Here is an 18,290-nt window from a genome sequence, read left to right as displayed (position 1 = left end):
GTTGAAAAGCGGCACTGATCCTGGTGCTTCTGCTGAGCCCTGACAGCCTTGCAGCTGCAGCCATCTCTCGCTCAGGCTTTTGCGGTGCTGCCACTGGTTCAGCTCATTCCCCTCCCCTGCTACCACTTTTCTAGGATGGTCATGTACCACCTGCCAGGTGCCAATGTACCACAGGTGGTACCCGTACCACTGGTTGAAAAGCCCTGCTGTAGTAATCCCAGTTAAGTGATTAAACCAGGCAGAGAAAATTGGTTTGATAGCAGGCTTATATTATTATAGAACTGTTCAAGTGAAGCAGTTGTACAGTAGACTGACATGCAAAGGAGGAACTGTAAATGATCCATGCATATGCATTATTAGATAGTAAGTAAAACTCATCTGGGTGGCAGACCTCTAAAATTTATAAGCTAAAGCGCTTTCTTAACTTAAAGACAATAAATGTTTATTAACATTTGTTAAACTGTTAGCCTTGCTGTTCTTAAAGTCAGGGCCAGCTCTGTTCTTAGTTTTATGCCTATTTACTCAGTATGGTGATTAAAACATGCTCCAAGCAAAAATAACACAGAAAAAAACTATACTGTTGAACTTTGAGTTCATATTCAGAGGGCAGAAAGTATTGAACTGGCCAGAAAGAATAACATTGGCATAAAACTGCTTAATTAGGTTAAACATTATATCCAAATTAAGAAAGTTGAATGAAGTTGAAGCATGCTCAGTGCCAATCACAGTCTGCACAAAATATTGTCTTACATGTCCAGTTTAAAAAAAATAATTTTAAGAGTAATTCCTGAACCAATTTTGGTGCCAATATGTGATCGGCTGTTGAATATTAATTGTCCTCCTGAATACCATCTCAACAGATGTTCCCAGGCAACCATAGCCAGATCCTTCTACCTCTGGCTTAGACTGCCTAGTACTCCAAACAGCAAGAGTAAGGGTTTTTACCTAGTACTCCAAAGGGTTTCACTTCCTGACATAGAGTACTTAATATCCTCTCAGCATCTCCATATCCTCAATAAATTAAGTAGCAATGGAACTTGATTTGGTGCCTTGAATCACAACCAGTCTTGAAGATAGATTATTGCTGATTACTGTGGTCCTTGCCTCCCTTTTCTACTGCTGTTGATGGGTACATTAACTGAAGACCGTTAGATATCAGGACTGTTTATCAGCTAAACATAATCTTCCAACTCTAGCCCTGCCTTAATTATCCACACTTTTGTAACCTTTTGTTTAGATTTTTGCAGAATGTTGAACATGGGGCTCCATTTAAAAATATTCTTGAAATTATTGTAGAATACAAATGCAAAATTAACCTGAGTAGTTTTCTGGGAATATCTCTCCTGTATTTAAAAGAATATTGTGGCTGGCTGCCGGTTTATTTCTGTGCCTGCAGTAGACTGAATTTACTTGAACTATAAACTCTTTGTTTTAAGCCTTCCTTCAAACATTCCTGTGCATGAAGATTTCTGATGAATGTTATTTAAGGAGGAGGTGCTGATGCTTTTCTTGTGGAATTTCCTTATTGGAATTTCCTTATTGGAGCATCCTAATGATCTGCCTTGTTAGATACTTTTTTCTGGCTCTTTTAAGATTCTAGAACTCATTTCCTGCTTTGTTCTGGTAGTCTTGATATGAGATCTATATTAATCTCTCATGGGATTTTGTTTTATATGGTTAATGATCTTAGTAAATAGCCTTCATTGTATTTGTGCAAAGAAAGATGATCTTTTAGTAGGTGTTTCATTTCCTTTTCCATAATTATGAGTATCCTCATTTCAATTAATGAAAACCACTTTTGATAAATCAAGTATCACGAAATGAGAATTTAGCTTGAGCCCTGTTAGCCATTTGTACAACCGTGAAATAGACATTTAAAGAAATAATCAGTACAGGAAGTACACTAGTGCCTGCCCTGGACAGTGACTGTTCACAGTTACACTGGTACTAAGGAAATAATTAGCAATCAATACCTGCATTTCTAACCGTTACAACTTCCTCTCTTTCCATCATCTGTTTGCCATTCAGTTAGTATGCATTGTCCTGTACAAAATTGTAAGTACAGTTGTGGTCACATGATTTTTCACTTAGGAACCACTTTGCTTAACAACTGAGTTATTTATCCCAGTTGCTAAATGAGGATTATCTGTACTCTAGGATATCTCTACTGTTTTCTTGCTGCTGCTAGGAAAGAATGTATGAGGGAAGTAGTACTATGAAAAATCTGTTAGATGGAAAACTATCTATAAATTCTGTATGAATGTATACTCTTTATCTGAGAGTAAGAGGAGATATTGTAGGTGGTACTTAGGTTACATCCATTCATTCAACAAGAGTTCACATGGTCACATGATTGTGATCTGGGTGCTCCACCTGCCTCGTGATTGTTGAAGCAAGCTGCAGTCACATGATCACAATTTCCGAAGTTCTCTGCCAGCTGCCCACAAACAAATTCAGAGGAGAAGCCAGCAGAAAGTCAGAAATAGCAATCATGTGAGATCTTCACTTAATTAGACCAACCAAGATTGCTGGAAATGCCACTGTGAAGTGACACAGTCATGTGACATCACACTTTGCAATACAACTGCATTCCTTAGCAATGGCACTTTTGGCCCAATTGCTGTCATAAGCCAAAGACTACCTGTAATGTGAAATAAAGAATGTGTATAATTGACTTGGGTGGGCGTAATTTTGATATGCTTGATAGAGATGTATAAGCAGGGTATGTGCATGAGATCAATTGGCATAAAAAAGATATTTCAGGGTCATGTCCTGTGGGAGACATGTCACAAACCTGGAGCATGGAAGCTGGTTCAGTAACTTCTCCATTTGAATGGCATGCTGTTTTAGCATTTTAAGAAAGATCTATCCTTGCAATACAAATTTGTGAGTTTCTCTCCTGTGCCTTGCCTCTTCAACATTTTAAAGATGGAATATTTTTTAACCCATTTAATACTCTCTCCATTTCTTTTCCATGCTAGAGTGTGGAGTATTCTTTGTAGCAACATCTCAAAATAGATATGAGATGTTGAAATCTCCTAACTTTTCATTATGTTCTCTGCTTTTAATTTTTTCTAGAACTTTTAAGTTTTGATGATCTAACACCTACCTCAGATAATTTATCACATCCCACTGCAAATAGACCAAAGATGCCCGGCAGAAGACTTCCTACTCGCTTCAATGGCAAGAATCCTGTGAGTACATGAATCACTTATATGTGAATTACCCATCATAATGATTGAACTAACCACAAAACAGGTCTCTGCACACTTTGGAGCCCAAGCCCAGCCCAAAGCTAGCAGCATTGGGACCATTCTGATCTCCAAAGAGAGAATGTTCTAGAAGGTGAGTGCTATGGCAGAAAAGGCGTGTCCTCTAGGCCCCACCAATTGGCATTCCTTAGTTGACAGGCCCCATTCTGCCTGACTGGATTGGACAGGTAAGAACCTTTTGGCACAGAAGGCTGGCGATTGGGCTGGCAACTGTAAAATAAAAAATATCCAGAGTGGTATTTCTGTTTGCACTGAATATCATTTTCTTGTAAAGACCAAACATATTTACCAGTGGCAATTTAAAATATAATGCCTTAGAACTCTGGCAGGTTGTTTGATATTCATGTACTGTCAATTCATTATCTTTTTAAAAAATATATATTGATTTTTCACAGTTCAGCTGGTTTTAATGTTGCACTGTTCAGTTGTTTCATCAGTTTCAATTAATTTATTTTCTGCACAGTGCAGAAAAATCAAATCATGGGCCATGGGTAATCCTAAATAAAGACCTTTGCCACTTATTGCTTACATATTTGTTCCTGTTTGAAGATGTTGTTATAAAAGTGTCCCTAAGAGACCTAATAATAGTGATAGGTTTGCTTCTGAATGCATCTTTTGGTCTGTATCTAAGGAATGGCACCCCCTAATGGAATAAAAAATACAAGTTGCAACCTTCAATTGCTAAACCAGTTGACAGATATGCAATTTATACTAAAATGATTTAAATTATTCAATAGCTACTTAAGACATTAAGAAATAAAAACTCCATAAGTAACGTGTTTAGAAGTCATATAAATAGATAGGCAGAGAAACAGTCATCTATATACAAGTTTTGCTTGTGAAACTTAAGTCAGTTTGCAATAAATAGCCAAAACATATTAAAGAACTCCCACATGAAAATCCTCCCTCTCCTAATCATTGCATCAAATCAAATCCAGTGAAAAGAGAATATTATCCACCAAATGCCTGCTGAAATAAGATAGTGTCTTCTGCCTTCCAAAACACTAATGGGCTGGGGACTTCACTCACCACATTCCAGGACACAATGCCTAGTAGTTTTCACTTGGGTAAAACAGTAATAGCATAAATTTTAGTGATCATCGCAGATTGTAAGTTCCCTGAAGCAGCAACCCTCATTTGATCTCAGATCATGAATCCCAAAATGAAAAAGATGGTTACTAAAGCATAGCTAGCCATTTTGTAAAGAAACAATTGCTAACTAGCATCCTGAATTTTATTTAGGAATAAAATAAAATCTACTAGATGATTTTATAAATGGATATACTAAAAAGCTTTTAGAGTAAATACACAAAAAAGGCTGATTTCTATTTTATATTTCCTTTCTTGGTTGAAGCCTGCTCAGACTCAAAACATAGAAAAAAATGTGAAGGTGCATAAAGAGGAAGAAGAAAGTGCCAAATTAAAATTATCTGAGGGTAAAAAGGTATGTTGACATTGCTTGTGTTTATATGTACTAAGAAATCAAAATGATTAGAGTATCCTAATCATTTAGAAAAATAATATACTAATGCAGTAGTTCTCAACTTTTTCTTCACCCTGGACCCCCTTTAAATACCTTGGGTGGCCACCGAACAGGACCACAGATCACCAAGACTTAGCTCAAGGTTTAAATCATAACATTTCTTCAAACTTTTGCGGACCCCCTTTGATGACATCAGGCTCCCCCAGGGGTCTGCAGACACAGGTTGAGAACCACTGTTCTAATGCATTGGTACAGATTTAGCTTGAGTAATTATGGGATGGGAGATTAAAGTTAGATATTTTTATGTCAGCCTGATGAAACAAAAATGCACAAATTTTGTTATTGAATAAATAAAATATTACCTATTATCTAGTTCAGTTGTGAGTAATGTTGGAACAACCACTTTTTGATTATGTGATGATGATATTACTAAAATTTAGGAGTAAATGATGCAAAACTGCAGTACAGTTTCATGCCATTTGAAGGGAAAGAAATGAAAGAAGAAAACGAGAACATCTTTCTTCAAATTTCACATCTTTATCAAAGTTATGAAAAATACACTGCACAAATTTTGCTGCTGAATTTCGGGATATGGTCTCAGGATGCTGGGCAGTATAAATGAGGTACTTGGGTACTCCTTGAGATACACAGCCCACAGATTGCCATATGCCTCTCTTCTGATTATAATATATCACTTTTTCTAGAATAAAAGAGGCCACATTTTTATTAGAATCCTTTATTCATGCAGCATATTGCAAAATAATTTTGGCTTCCTCTGATAGTCTATCCCTAGTTTTATTAATCATCAAAGTATCAGTCAAGTATCACCAGCCAATGTTTTAAGCCATTATTCTAAGAATATAGACTTTGCTTGTTCTTCAGTAAATAGCTGTGGTGGCACAGTGGTTAGAATGCATTATAGCAGATTGACTCTGTTCACAGCCAGGAGTTTGATCCTGACTGGTTCAAGGTTGACTCAGCCTTCCATTCTTCTGAGATTGGTGAAATGAGGACCCAGGGGACAATATGCTGACTTGTAAACCACTTAGAGAGGGCTGTAAAGCACTGTGAAGCGATTTTAAATGTGCTATTACTGTTGCTTCAGTGAATAGATTTGACTGTATTCTCGCCATCCTCATTTAGACCACTGTTCTTCTGTTTCAGCCATCAAAACTTATTTCGCCAGTTCTGACTTCATTACCACGACCAGGTTCTATTGTAATAAATGCTGGAGAAGTGAAGCTCAGCCAGGAAACAGATGAACGGGAAAAACATTCACTGGAAGAGCTAAGGTCTCAGATCTTTGATCTCTTGTTGGCTGTAGAAAACTTGAGAAAAGAACATGGGTAAGAGCTTTTCATTTTTTTTTTTTTCACAACAGCTTTTTAAAGTGATGTAGGCACCATGAAGTTCTTCTGGTATTGTTGTACTATAGTTCCCATCATCACATACCACTGGTCTTGTTGGCTAGGGTTGACAGGAATTCAATAGCTGGAGAATCATGTATTTCAATTCCTACTATATAGATGGATAGAAAAAAACCTACTATAGTTGTCATATTAATTCAATGTTTTTATACATTTCCAGGATTAGTTCCGAAGTACTTTATAATATGTTTCTTGATAAAGGGCTAGCTGAAACAACTAGCTGAAAACTATATATATAAGTACTGCAACAGGAATAGCTGAGACTTTATTTTTGATTGCTAGTTTCATGTTTTATTGGTAATATATGAGTATATGCCAGAATTTGATAAGATACTCAGATACTCATTTCAATCTCCTCATTGGATGAGGAGATTCTGCACTCAGATAAATATGGTCCTTTTGGTTCATAGAGGAAGTTTAAGGTGGTTAACACTCGCTCATACTTCTGCTCTCAGTATAGATCATACCTATTCTATTTGGAAGCTGCTTATCCTTTAAATCAAAACCTAGCTAGCTATGCAAGGATGTTTTTTCACTGCAATTTTTTGTGTGTGCAAATTTTAAAGGAAACAACTGGAAAAACTGAAAAAAGACTTGGAAGAAGAAAAGCAGATGCGAAGCAACCTAGAGGTAAAATATTTAAATAGAAGCCCAAGGAAACTTTATTTTCTATAGTCCCCATTACTTTCAATAAAGTGATGCAAATTCTTAGCAAGAACATAACAAAACAGCCATAGTCAAGTACTGCATTTTGACTTCTTTAAGCTTCTAATTTCAGGGAAAGGATGTATTTTTGCTAATTTTCCTCCTATTCCCTGAGATTTTCTGGGGAGATTTCAGCCATGGGATGGGAGCTCCTCTGAAGTATTATGAAAAGTAGCTGGTAAACACAAAATCAGAGGCACAGTGAACTGAACTGAGTGGCTCTGTGAAACAATGATCTACAGGTAGTGTAAGGACGTGCCTCAATCCCTCTTCCCAAGAAAGCAGAACTCCTGGAACAGCTTCATTCCAAAAGGAACTTTTATTAGGAAAAGTTGACAGTTGACAGTATGCCAGACTTACTGGGTGCAATCTTTATCTTATGTGTGTCAACTTTTCTGGATGGGTTGCTTATGTAATTATACAGAATAAATACAAGGATTTCTTGTCATTTGTTGCTCCCCTCATTTAGAGGAGTCCATCTCTGTTCAGCTGAATAAACATGTAAAACTTAAAAGGCACTTTCTGGTTTCTTGTATTTCTTTAACCAGCAAAACCTCAGAACCTGCATATCAGAGCTAACAATGTGGTGGTATCACATGGGCATAATGAGCTCCACCCTAACTTTCTGGGCTGTACTATTTGGACTTAATTAAGACTTCAGATAGTCTTCAGAGGCATTCTCGTTGCAGTTAAGAGATTAGTAAGGCATCAGTGACTATAAGCAAAGCCTGTTGATGTAGGAACAGGTACAACTGGTGCACGTTATGCAGTTGAGTATACAAGAATATACACCTGAGTATTATCACTTATTGATACTTTATTCTGTACCAATGTATAATCATGTAGATATTAAAAGGGGGAGGGAGAGAGTAGAGTCATGAGACACTTTGCAAAACACTCATTTATTTATTTATTTATGAGACTTATATACTGCTTTAAGTGCAAGCACTTTCTAAGCGGTGTACACCAGTAAGCAATGTGTGTGTGTGTGTGTGTGTGTGTGTGTGTGTGTGTGTGTGTGTGTGTGTGTATATATATATATATATATATATATATATATATATATATATATATATATATATATATATATATATTACATTGCCCCCAACAATCTGGATCCTCATTTTACCTACCTCGGAAGGATGGAAGGCTGAGTCAACCTTGAGCCGGTGAGATTAGCAGCAAAGCCTTGAATCACTTCATAACCATACAAACTGGGATTCAGTTTCTTGAAATTCCTTGAATGTATTTGTTCTTGGTATCCATTTTTGCTTGTTTTCTGTTGTGTTTTATTTATTTCATCCTTATATTGTATTTATGCTTTTATTGCATTAACTGGCCAGAGTTGTTTTATGTGAGATGGGCAGCCATAAATAAGTTAAATGGTAGAAGCTGTTGTGGCATGAGACTGTCATGGCAGAAAATGACTTATCCCAGTGATAGATTTCTAGAATATAATAGAAGGAAGAGTAGTCCTAAATTTAAAATATATTTGATGGGTTGTAAATGTGTATGAAATATGAAACATTCCTTATTTGATTAATGTTTACTGTTATATCATTCACAGATGGAAATAGAAAAGCTCAAGAAAGTTGTCATGACTACATGAAAGACGCATACTGTGGATCCTTAATGTGCCAGGATTTCAGAATCAGAAATGAAATTGACTTTTTTAAACCTCAAGCCAACGGATGATAGCATTCCATTAAAAAAATCTGAATATAATCTTATTTATATTTTGTGAGCTATGAGAAAAAAATGGATAGCTTTTTCATTTGTTTCTTGCCAATATAGGAGAGGCCTTATTTCTTACTGTGCAGTATGGCAGGGTTTGCTTGAGAATACTACTGAATCTGTATAAAAGAGGGGTTCTTAGTATATTTTTATTGAATATACCCTAATTTTAAGAGATCTGTATTATAAATAAGGCAATATAACTTTGAAAATAAACTGTAAAATATATAGTATAGGAGAGAGGAAAATGGTATAGTTTTGTACAGTTACTACTCTTTTCACCATGCTAAAGGGACTATGATGTTAATCATATGCTGTTTTATTGTTCAGGTCTTTTGAGTTTGTTCTCACTATGAAGCAGAAGGATTACCAAACCCTAGCACTATGATATTGTAATATTTCCTTACCTGAGAATTCAGAGTACAGTACTGTGATTCTTGCACTATAGAATTTGTGGAAGGGATCTATAATTAGGACACATGGACACATACAAACACATGGATACTTAAAATAAAAAAATCAAGGCATAAAATTGAGACAATCCTATAGTATGACATTTTTTCTAATTACGGAATGTGACATGTTAAATATTCTCTTGAGTGTTTCATTTCTTTTTACAAATTATAATCTTAACACTACAATTTTATCAGCTTTAAAATGCTTTGCACTAATAATTGTAACATATTAAAAATCTATAACCTAAAACTTATAACAAAATGTTTAAAGCTGCCAGTTTTCTAAATGCAGTCTTAAAATAAGGGTATATCATCTACATATTTGTTAAAGTATTCAGTAAATCAATAATGAATTTTTAAATCAATATTTGGCTTATGCTTTAGAATTCAAATTGAATTATTGTATATGTTGAACAATATTTCTTTGAGTCATCTTGTTTTAAGTTATTTCTACAGCCTAAAATCCAGGTTTTTTTCTGTAAAGAAAAAGTGAACTTCTTCAGTGCTCTGTTCAAGCCAAAGATAAAAATATAATTCAGCCCTTTTTTCTTCTAGCATTGCTATCCTAAAATTTTATAGAAAGGGGGAACTGTTTAGTGAATGATTTTAGCTTTGTTTTAAGAGAGTGGAAAGTTTTAATGCCTATGTCCTGTTTTATATGGCATTAATATTTCATCTTATTTGGATGTGAGCAAACCATGTTGGTGTTCTTAACATAAAAGAATAAGATTTCTAATTCCAAATATAAATCAGTGGATGAAAATTGGAAATGAAAACATAGGTATATAAAATCATGATGACTGTTTGCTTACTATATGGATACAGAGCTAATAACATATCTAATATATCACTTAATGATCATCCTCTGTTGCCAGTTTTCCTTAATAATCATAGTAATAAATAATGTTCTCAGATTATTAACTTCTAGCTCAAGATTTGTTTTATACTAATTTATAAAGAGATTTAATAATTCTTGGCTTAATAGATAAAATATTCATTTGTGTGTTTATTGGGCTCCTCATTTTGCAGAGAATTCAAAGCTGGGAGGGATGTTTTGTCTTGAACAGATCTTTTGCAAGTAATCCCCTGCAAAACTCAGTTGGGAGAAAGAGAAACTAGCCACCTTCTTCAACAAGCATGGTGGACTGACAGACAAAAAATTTGCCCATCCTCCAAGGTACCTAAAGTACCATTTTATTTTGTTGCTACTGTCCTATCTAAAAAGTAGTCAGAAAAGCTTCCACCCTTTTTCTTTGTCATAGGAAAAACAAGCTTTTTTATTTCCTTGAATAGCAGCAGTTACAAATTCTAGGTGTCCTTTCAAAACCATAATTTTGCAGAATAGAAGCTTAGAAGCCATCTGCCTTTTCTCTCCCAATGCTCATTAAAGTATTCTTTTTTTCAGTACACGATAGCTTTTTGAAAGCAGCTACAGCCCTGACTTTCTATTATCTTTAACCTCCACCCCTCACTTCACATTACAAAATTGAGAAAGCATGGGGAATTTTAAAATGTGACTTTGGGTTTCCCTCCCTCCCCCAAAAAACAACAACAAACAAGCACCAGCAATGAGAGAGAGTTCATACTTTCTTGGGAACATTCCAGCATAGAGCAAAGCCATCTTTTCTTTATTCCATACCTCCACAGAAGGAAAATATTTTTTTTCCTCTTGCAAGGGGATTTTTTTTTAAAAGCTGCAAGGATTTTTTTCACCAAAGATCCACCTCTTCCTTCTGGTAACTGAACTTGAAGGGGAAATTACTTCTTTATTCTTCCTAGGAAAGGAAAGGGAATGGGTTTCCTCTTCCCTTCATATTTTTGCAGAAGCAAAAATAATAAGTAGAAATGGTGCCTTAAAAAGAAAAGCCTTACTTGCACTAGTCAAAATACATTTCCATTCCTCCCTAGAGCTGTATTGTATTGTTCCACAAGTCGAGGTTTTGGTGCAGTACCAGAACTGGACAGAGTGGAACGGCACACTCAATAAGAGGAGACAGATGTACGTACTGACATCTCTTAATTGATCAGATCCATCCCAAATTAAACAATGGCTTTGAGTGTTGAAATTCGAGAGGGGTTTTATTTTTTTTATTTTTTTGCTGAATCCAATTCTTTTACACTCTACAGTGATTATGCAAACAAGAATTGATTTTAATTAAAGAAAAGTCATTTATATGCTCCTTACTGAGATCCTGAATGTGAGGCAGAATAGATCGCTGTAAAACAGTTTTTTTCTACCTTGAAGCTTATAGCAGATAAATAGGACAATCATGGAACTCAGAAGTGTTAATTATTAAATTGTCTTTTTTCCTGTAGCAATAAAGAAACAAGTGCAATGACTAATGTAATAACAAATCCTAGAGATTGCCACTATGAAGGGTTTTTTTTTTTAAATGATGGCTATTTTTTCTAATGTCTTCTTTACGCTCTGTAATGGGAAATGGGACTGGATACAGACATTCCAAAGAATAAAATTTATTTCAAGCAGGTATATTTACTGACTTGTTTACAGGTGCTGCAAAATTATATATGCTATCAAAATGCCACAAATAAAATTATATGCTGTTAATATGAAACGTATTTTTGTTCAAAAGCATTCATTTTATGTGATTCATTTGTTATTTGTGTAAAGAGAAAAGGACTTTCGTGTGATTACAAAAAATAATTCAACTTACATGTGAGAGGTGAGAAAAAATGTCTATTGTCACCACTGATTTTCAGTATTTTTAAGATGCCAATACAATATAGCACAATCAATTTTTAATTGGGTGGATTAAGATAACATTATTTAATGATAACATGTTCTTCAATTCAAAACCATCTTTGGGGAGATGAATGGAAATATTAGTGAAATCTGGAAATCTGATTCATATAAAATTGATGAGACAAAAGGTGAATACTTGGATGTTCTTGTTCATTGTGAAACAAAATAGGAATTAGACAACTTGGAAGATAGAATTATTTCCTTCCAAAACACTAAATGATCCAGTTAATGAAAGCACTTCCTCTCTAGAACCAAGTGGCATAGGAGTTGGCAGCCTGTGCCCAAAACAGTGTTTGGGCCTTTTTTTTTTTCTTCAATGGAATATGTAAAGTTTTAAGAGAAAACTTCATTAATTATAGTAAATAAGTAGAAGGGTGATACAGAAAGTATATTAACTGATACTCTAAATCAGTTTAGCCTGATCAACATATAATGAGGTACTAAACAAACTGTAATTCTCTTAGCCTTGAGAGTTTGGCTAAGTCTGTCTCTCTGATCAAGCTTAAAATCCAATTAGGAATAATTAAAAGTTATGACAAAAAAGTTTCAGAATTGCTAATAATTCACAATGTTCACAATGCCTTTCTCGTTGCCCTTATTTTCACTTAAAAGATAACATCAATCCGAAGGAGCCATCAAAATTAGCAATTACATTCATTTTCAGTTCTGTTAACTCTACACCAAGTTAAATATCCTGGTTACTCTGATCAGTTTTATTTAAAACATTTTTTGATATTCAAACAATTCTGTATCCTTAAGTGTGGCTAAATTTCACCATGTAAGATGCCAGCAGTCTGGTTGGCACTCTACCTAGTGAACTAATTAGCATTAACTACACGCATGTAATATATTTTATGGGCTGGTTATTGATCACAGTTGAAAAAGCAAATTTGTGGTTAGTATATCCCCAATCCCAATTTAGCCAAATACAATTTCTTAGTTTTCCTTTAGAGGCTGCTTTTTGCAAGGAAAAATATTCCATTACTTCCATTACTTCCTAAACCTTTTTCTGAATGAAAATAGTAAATGAAGAAATAGTACTACAATAGTAAAAGGTAATACAAACTAAAAAAGAAAAGAAAAAATAGAGCAAATAAAAGATGCAAAAGAAAGAAAAAACTCTTGTAAGAAAGCAACTTTCCATTCTCATAAGTGTAAACAATTACTCTCTCTTTTCACCTCTTAATTAACACATACAAAACTCTTCATCCCATAATTCAACTATAATTCAGGAAATATCTTTTCCAATCCAGCTGTCAGCAAAAAATCCAAACAGAGCTCTAAAATAATAACATTACCTAACAAACCTAAAATAATCATAATTTTATATCTCAACACTTAACTAAGAATATCCACATTTAAAAGGTATAAAGTAGTCCCAATCTCAGTACAGTGGTGGCGAACCTATGGCACACGTGCCAGAGGCGGCACTCAGAGCCATCTCTGTGGGCACGCTCACCATGCCCCGGAGATGGCAACCATCCCTCTTCAACCAGCCGCCCACTAACTCGCTGAGGTCCCACATGGCTGGATGCATCCCAGCACCCTTCGCTCGCTGGCCTCTGTGTGCAGGGGCCGATGGTGTCAGGCAGCAGCTGCCCCAGCCCCTGCCTCACCTTGCCCTGTGACAATGGCACCCCCGCCCTGCCTTGCCTTGCTTCGCCTCACCCTGCAGGACGAACCTCCTGCTCACCTGCCAGAGACCCCCTGGATCTCCCCCAACCCTGCCTGGCCCCCACAGGCGTCCCTCCCCATGAGCAACATTGAGGTGATCACGCCCACCTTGTCCACACCCACCCAATCTGCCATGATCACAGCCACGCCCATCCAGTGGGCCACACCCACCCAGCACCCAGCGATAAATAAGTGGGTTTTGGATTGCAGTTTGGGCACTCGGTCTCTAAAAGGTTTGCCATCACTGTCCTAGTGTAAACCGAATGCTGAAATTGAACGTGACAAGGGGGACAATATCTCCTTTAAAGAGAGCAACCTCATAAAAGTTTCTTAATTTAAATGAAAAAAACAAGCCAATTTAGATGCTGTCAAGTTAGGATACATAACATGAACATGTTTAAAGGCTTAAAACATTTTTTTTTGCTTCCATTCAATTGTGCCTAATTCTCAGGGTCTGCTTGAACAAGTTAACTGCAATTTTAGGGGCAGTTTTTCAGAATTTCACAATTGCCCAGTTGGCTTTGTGCAGGACTTTAGCTCATGACCTCCCTGTTTCTAGCCTAATGCCTTAACCACTACACAAAACTGGCTCTCCAAGTACCATATTAACCATAAGCAAATCCAATACCCAACATGTTTCCAGTTCAGATGTCAGCAAGTCCCAAAAGAACCACCCAAAATAATATGCCCCAATTAATTTAACCCTGATTGAATAAACTAACTTTGTGTTCTTACTTTTTGCATAAAACAATCTTGCTCTTTAATCCATTCAGATTATTGTTGTTTCTTATCTCAACTTTCTTCAAAAATTTAAAAAGCCTCTTTTCTAAGTTCAGCAAAAAAATATACCAATTACTCTCTCAGATTGGCATTCTTATTTCCTTTTTTTAAGCCTCATCTGATATTTTTTTATGTCTAATGACAAATTCTTGTTCACATTCTCAGATAGATTTTGTTGCAACTCCTTTTCTGTAACAGTTTCATCTGGGAATAGAATATTGCTAAGAACAAACAACATAGCTGACATCAATGATTCAGGGTCCCAGTGCAATTCCTCAAAAATGTCTCTGAACACCAAGTTGCTTATCTTGTTATTTCTCTTGTAGTGTCTCCAATATTGAAAATAGCTTCCCTTTCCCACAAAAATACAATTATTCTTTAGAATTTATTTCAAAATATTAATATTCAAAATCAAATATTCCAACTTTTCAGAACTCTTAATATGTTTAAAACTTTCTAAACATCTTGTTTTTTGCTGTTTATATTCTTAAAGCTTTTGAAGTAATTTAAGAAAAATTAAGGAATGAAAGCACTCGTTTGGTCTTTCCAGCCTTGTTATTTTGAAGGTCTTTAATCTTTTTAAAGTAGCTAATAACCAATTTTTAATAGGCAGAGGAAGTGTCAATTTATATTCCCTTGGTTCCTGGTCTGCTGCCTTGAAGTTTCATGAAAAGCCACTATGGGGAACACAGCTTGTGTGAACCTGCATCCTCTCTTCACCCAGAGTGGGTCGAAGAACGCGATCTGTTCATTCACCTGCCTGTTTTTAGTTGCAATTGTCAATTCCACTTACATGGATCTGTCTTCAGTCCTCCATTCTTCAGAAGTCATCTAGCCACTATGTTTCTGATGTCACACCCAAATTTCACAAGACACAATTTCTTTGGATTTTCATTAACTGTTGATTACATCCTATGATCTACCAGATCATATTTCCTCCAAGCAAGACTTTCAGGCTTATTTAAATAATATTTTATACAAACTATGTCTCTAAGCAGTCTTGCCTAGATTTAAATTTAGAGAATTCAGGCTTAATTTGATTCTGGTTTTCATCTTCTATTATATCTGATCCTCCTTTCATAGCACACTGGAGCTTCTTTGGTTCATTTGATCTAGACTTTAATCTAGATTCTATCACTGTCCCACATTTCTTCTTCAGAGCATCAAAAACCAATCTGTGTAGCTGTATGGAACTTTAATGTATAGAACATTAAAAAAAAAGATTTCTAGATTTATTTTTTACCCAGTTCAGTTAACTTCATAATGTAATCTTACATGTGAATACAATAATCCTATTTCTATATGGATATTAAGTAGTGCAATGCAAATAAAATTGTTTGTGACAATGTTTTCTACAAATCAATGATAATCAATGGGAAATTGGGTCCTGTGGTACAAACTGTGGATGAATGGCATCTCAGTATTACTTACTTGGAACAGACCAATTACATCTTTCCTTTATCTGTTTTGAGGAAATTGAAATCAATCTTCAGCCTCATTCTGATGTTCTTTAGTCAAGCACTGGAAACTTACCCCAAATTATAATCTTAAATAAATCTGTCAGTTATCTATTTTTGGAAATAGCAACTTTCACATAATTCCTCTTTGCAATCCTCCTTTATCATTTGAGGTTGATTAAGATTGGCTCTCTGAGGACAAAAGCACAAAGGATGTTATCTCTTCCATAAAAAGTTACCATAGTTTCAGCTGGCTGTGAAGATCCTCAGGCATCAATACATCCAATTGAATAAGCACACCATAAAGCAAGAGCCTAACTTAACTATGAAGAGTGCTGATAAGAAAAAAATATTCTGCAATTTTCTTAGCACTTCCAAAATGCTGTGCTTAAGGCATAAACATAACTTTTCTAATTTTGTCTATTTAACTTCTAGCTTTGCAGAAAAAGTACACGTTATGAGTGTCTAATCATGTCAAATCTGGTTGAAAGCCAGAATGCCAGGGTGTTAACGATAATTTTCCCTAAATCACTGGAATGCTTTTCAAGTGCAAATACACATTACATTTAAAACATGCTCAATTAAGAATCACATCTCACTGGATATAGAGTTCCCAATATATCAAATACTGGGGCAGAGAATATACTGGCCACCACCATCATTTCCATTCCTTGTCTGTTAAATGTTGATGGTAGGCATTTTCAAGAATGCCTCTGAGTCCCAAATGGTGCCCACAGAAAATAATGATGAGGTGCTGTAGCCTAGTCCTGGACATGGGGTTTATTTGCCCAGAAAATGAACAAAGGTAAGTAGGGGTAGTAGGAAGCATCCTACAGGGGCAGAAGAGGAGCTAAAGGAGTGGCAGAAGGCATTCTGGTGTTATGCCTACATCTTCTACCTTTTGCTGCATCTAATTGCAAGTGTAAAATTTTCTAGGATTATTGCAAATTAATTAGCAGAATAGCAGGTCATTATAATGGAGGACTAGAAGATCTCCAAGGTCCTTTCCAACTTCATTATTCTGATGCTATGCCACTCCATCTGACAGTAATTCATGCACTGCATGAAGCCATGGTTTGTTTTATCTAGGTTCTGTTGAATAAACTAAAATGGTTGTGTTTTACAATAATTTTGAATCATAAACCAGGTTTACAGTCTATAGTTGCTGAGTCCACATAATAGTATACCGTATATGCCGGCGTTTAAGGTGACCCGGCGTATAAGATGACCCCCGTCTTTGGCGCTGAGTTGCATGCCTAGAACGTCGTCTTATACGCCGGAAACTACCAGTATTTCCGGCGTATAAGACGACTCGGCATATAAGACGACCCCTGTCTTTGGCGCCGATTTTAACGCTTGCGGAAGTCGCCTTATACGCCAGCATATACGGTAAGCTAAATCAAACAAATTTCAATAGTGCTTAATGCTGGAGTCCACAGTGTGATCTTACTGGGACCAATCTATCCCTTGGCACCCTCCAACTGCTATACCCCATTTGATATTTTGCTTTGAGATATGTCTCCCCAGCAAAATAGTTGGAAATTCCTGAAATAGAGCAATCTGTGATATACATCAGCCTTAGCAACTATGGGGCAGAATCCAGGGACAGATCTGACCTCATGGAGGCCGGAACATACCACCTATGTTCATGATCTAGACTTTATCCTTGGCCAACTTTGGCAAAACCACTGCTACTTAATTCCAGATATGTTTTGTGATTTTTCACTACAGGTACTCTTCAACTTTGCCACAGTTGTTAAGCGAATTACTGCAGATGTTAAATGAATCACACAATTGCTAAACAAATTCAGCTTCCCCATTGACTTTGCTTGGCAGAAACTGACTGGGAAGGTTGCAAATGGTTTCATGTGACCCAGGGATGCTGCAACCATTGTAAATGCTGGCTGCCGAGCTCCCAACTTCTGATCACATGAGCATGGAGCTGCTGCGATGGTTATAAGTGCGAGGACTGGTCATAAGTCACTTTTTTCAAGGCCAATTTAACTTTGAATGGTCACTAAATGTATGGTTGTTAAGTTGAGGATTACCTATAGTGAGATACTTAGAGGGACAAACTGGTCTCAAGATATCATTTAAAATGTGACTGTTGCAATGGTCTTCTCGGATTCAGCTAAAAAAGAATTATTTTTTTTCTTCCCTGCAACAAAACCTAACAGTTATACATGGGGAAGAAAGTCTAGTAAAATGATCACATATGTCATTTAGGCAGGAAAAATTAAAGGTACAAGTACAGATTGGGCAAGACCTGGATCAAAAACAGTAACTGTGAGAGGGATCTTGGAGTCCTAATGGACGATCATTTAACCATGAGCCAGCAGCATGCAGCAGCAGCCAAAAAAGCTAATATAATCCTGGGTTGTATAAATAGAGGCATAAAATCAAGATCACACAAAGTATTAGTACTGTTTTATAAAATCCCACTAGTAAGACCACACCTGGAATACTGCAGCCAATTTTGGTCACCATATCACAAAAAAGATGTTGAGAGTCTGGAAAAAATTCAGAGAAGAGCAACTAA

At 36.1% G+C, this 18,290-nt stretch overlaps 1 protein-coding gene across 2 annotated transcripts in view; it reads left to right on the top strand.

Annotated features, from left to right (window-relative positions):
- Positions 1-11,652, top strand: part of LOC120300442 (CD2 associated protein) — a 92,683-nt gene extending 81,031 nt beyond the window's left edge. For both annotated transcript variants that reach the window (XM_039326454.1, XM_039326453.1), the window contains exons 14-18: positions 3,079-3,194; positions 4,627-4,716; positions 5,920-6,101; positions 6,749-6,812; positions 8,455-11,652. In XM_039326454.1, the coding sequence (XP_039182388.1) occupies positions 3,079-3,194; positions 4,627-4,716; positions 5,920-6,101; positions 6,749-6,812; positions 8,455-8,496 (494 nt within the window). In that variant the 3' untranslated portion in view covers positions 8,497-11,652. The remainder of the gene's footprint in view (positions 1-3,078; positions 3,195-4,626; positions 4,717-5,919; positions 6,102-6,748; positions 6,813-8,454) is intronic.
- Positions 11,653-18,290: the final 6,638 nt, after the last annotated feature.

This window comes from Crotalus tigris, unplaced genomic scaffold (assembly GCF_016545835.1).
Source record: "Crotalus tigris isolate CLP2741 ecotype Arizona unplaced genomic scaffold, ASM1654583v1 scf7180000024340.7048381, whole genome shotgun sequence".
Classification (NCBI taxonomy): domain Eukaryota; kingdom Metazoa; phylum Chordata; class Lepidosauria; order Squamata; family Viperidae; genus Crotalus; species Crotalus tigris.
This window is presented reverse-complemented; position numbering and strand designations above follow the sequence as displayed.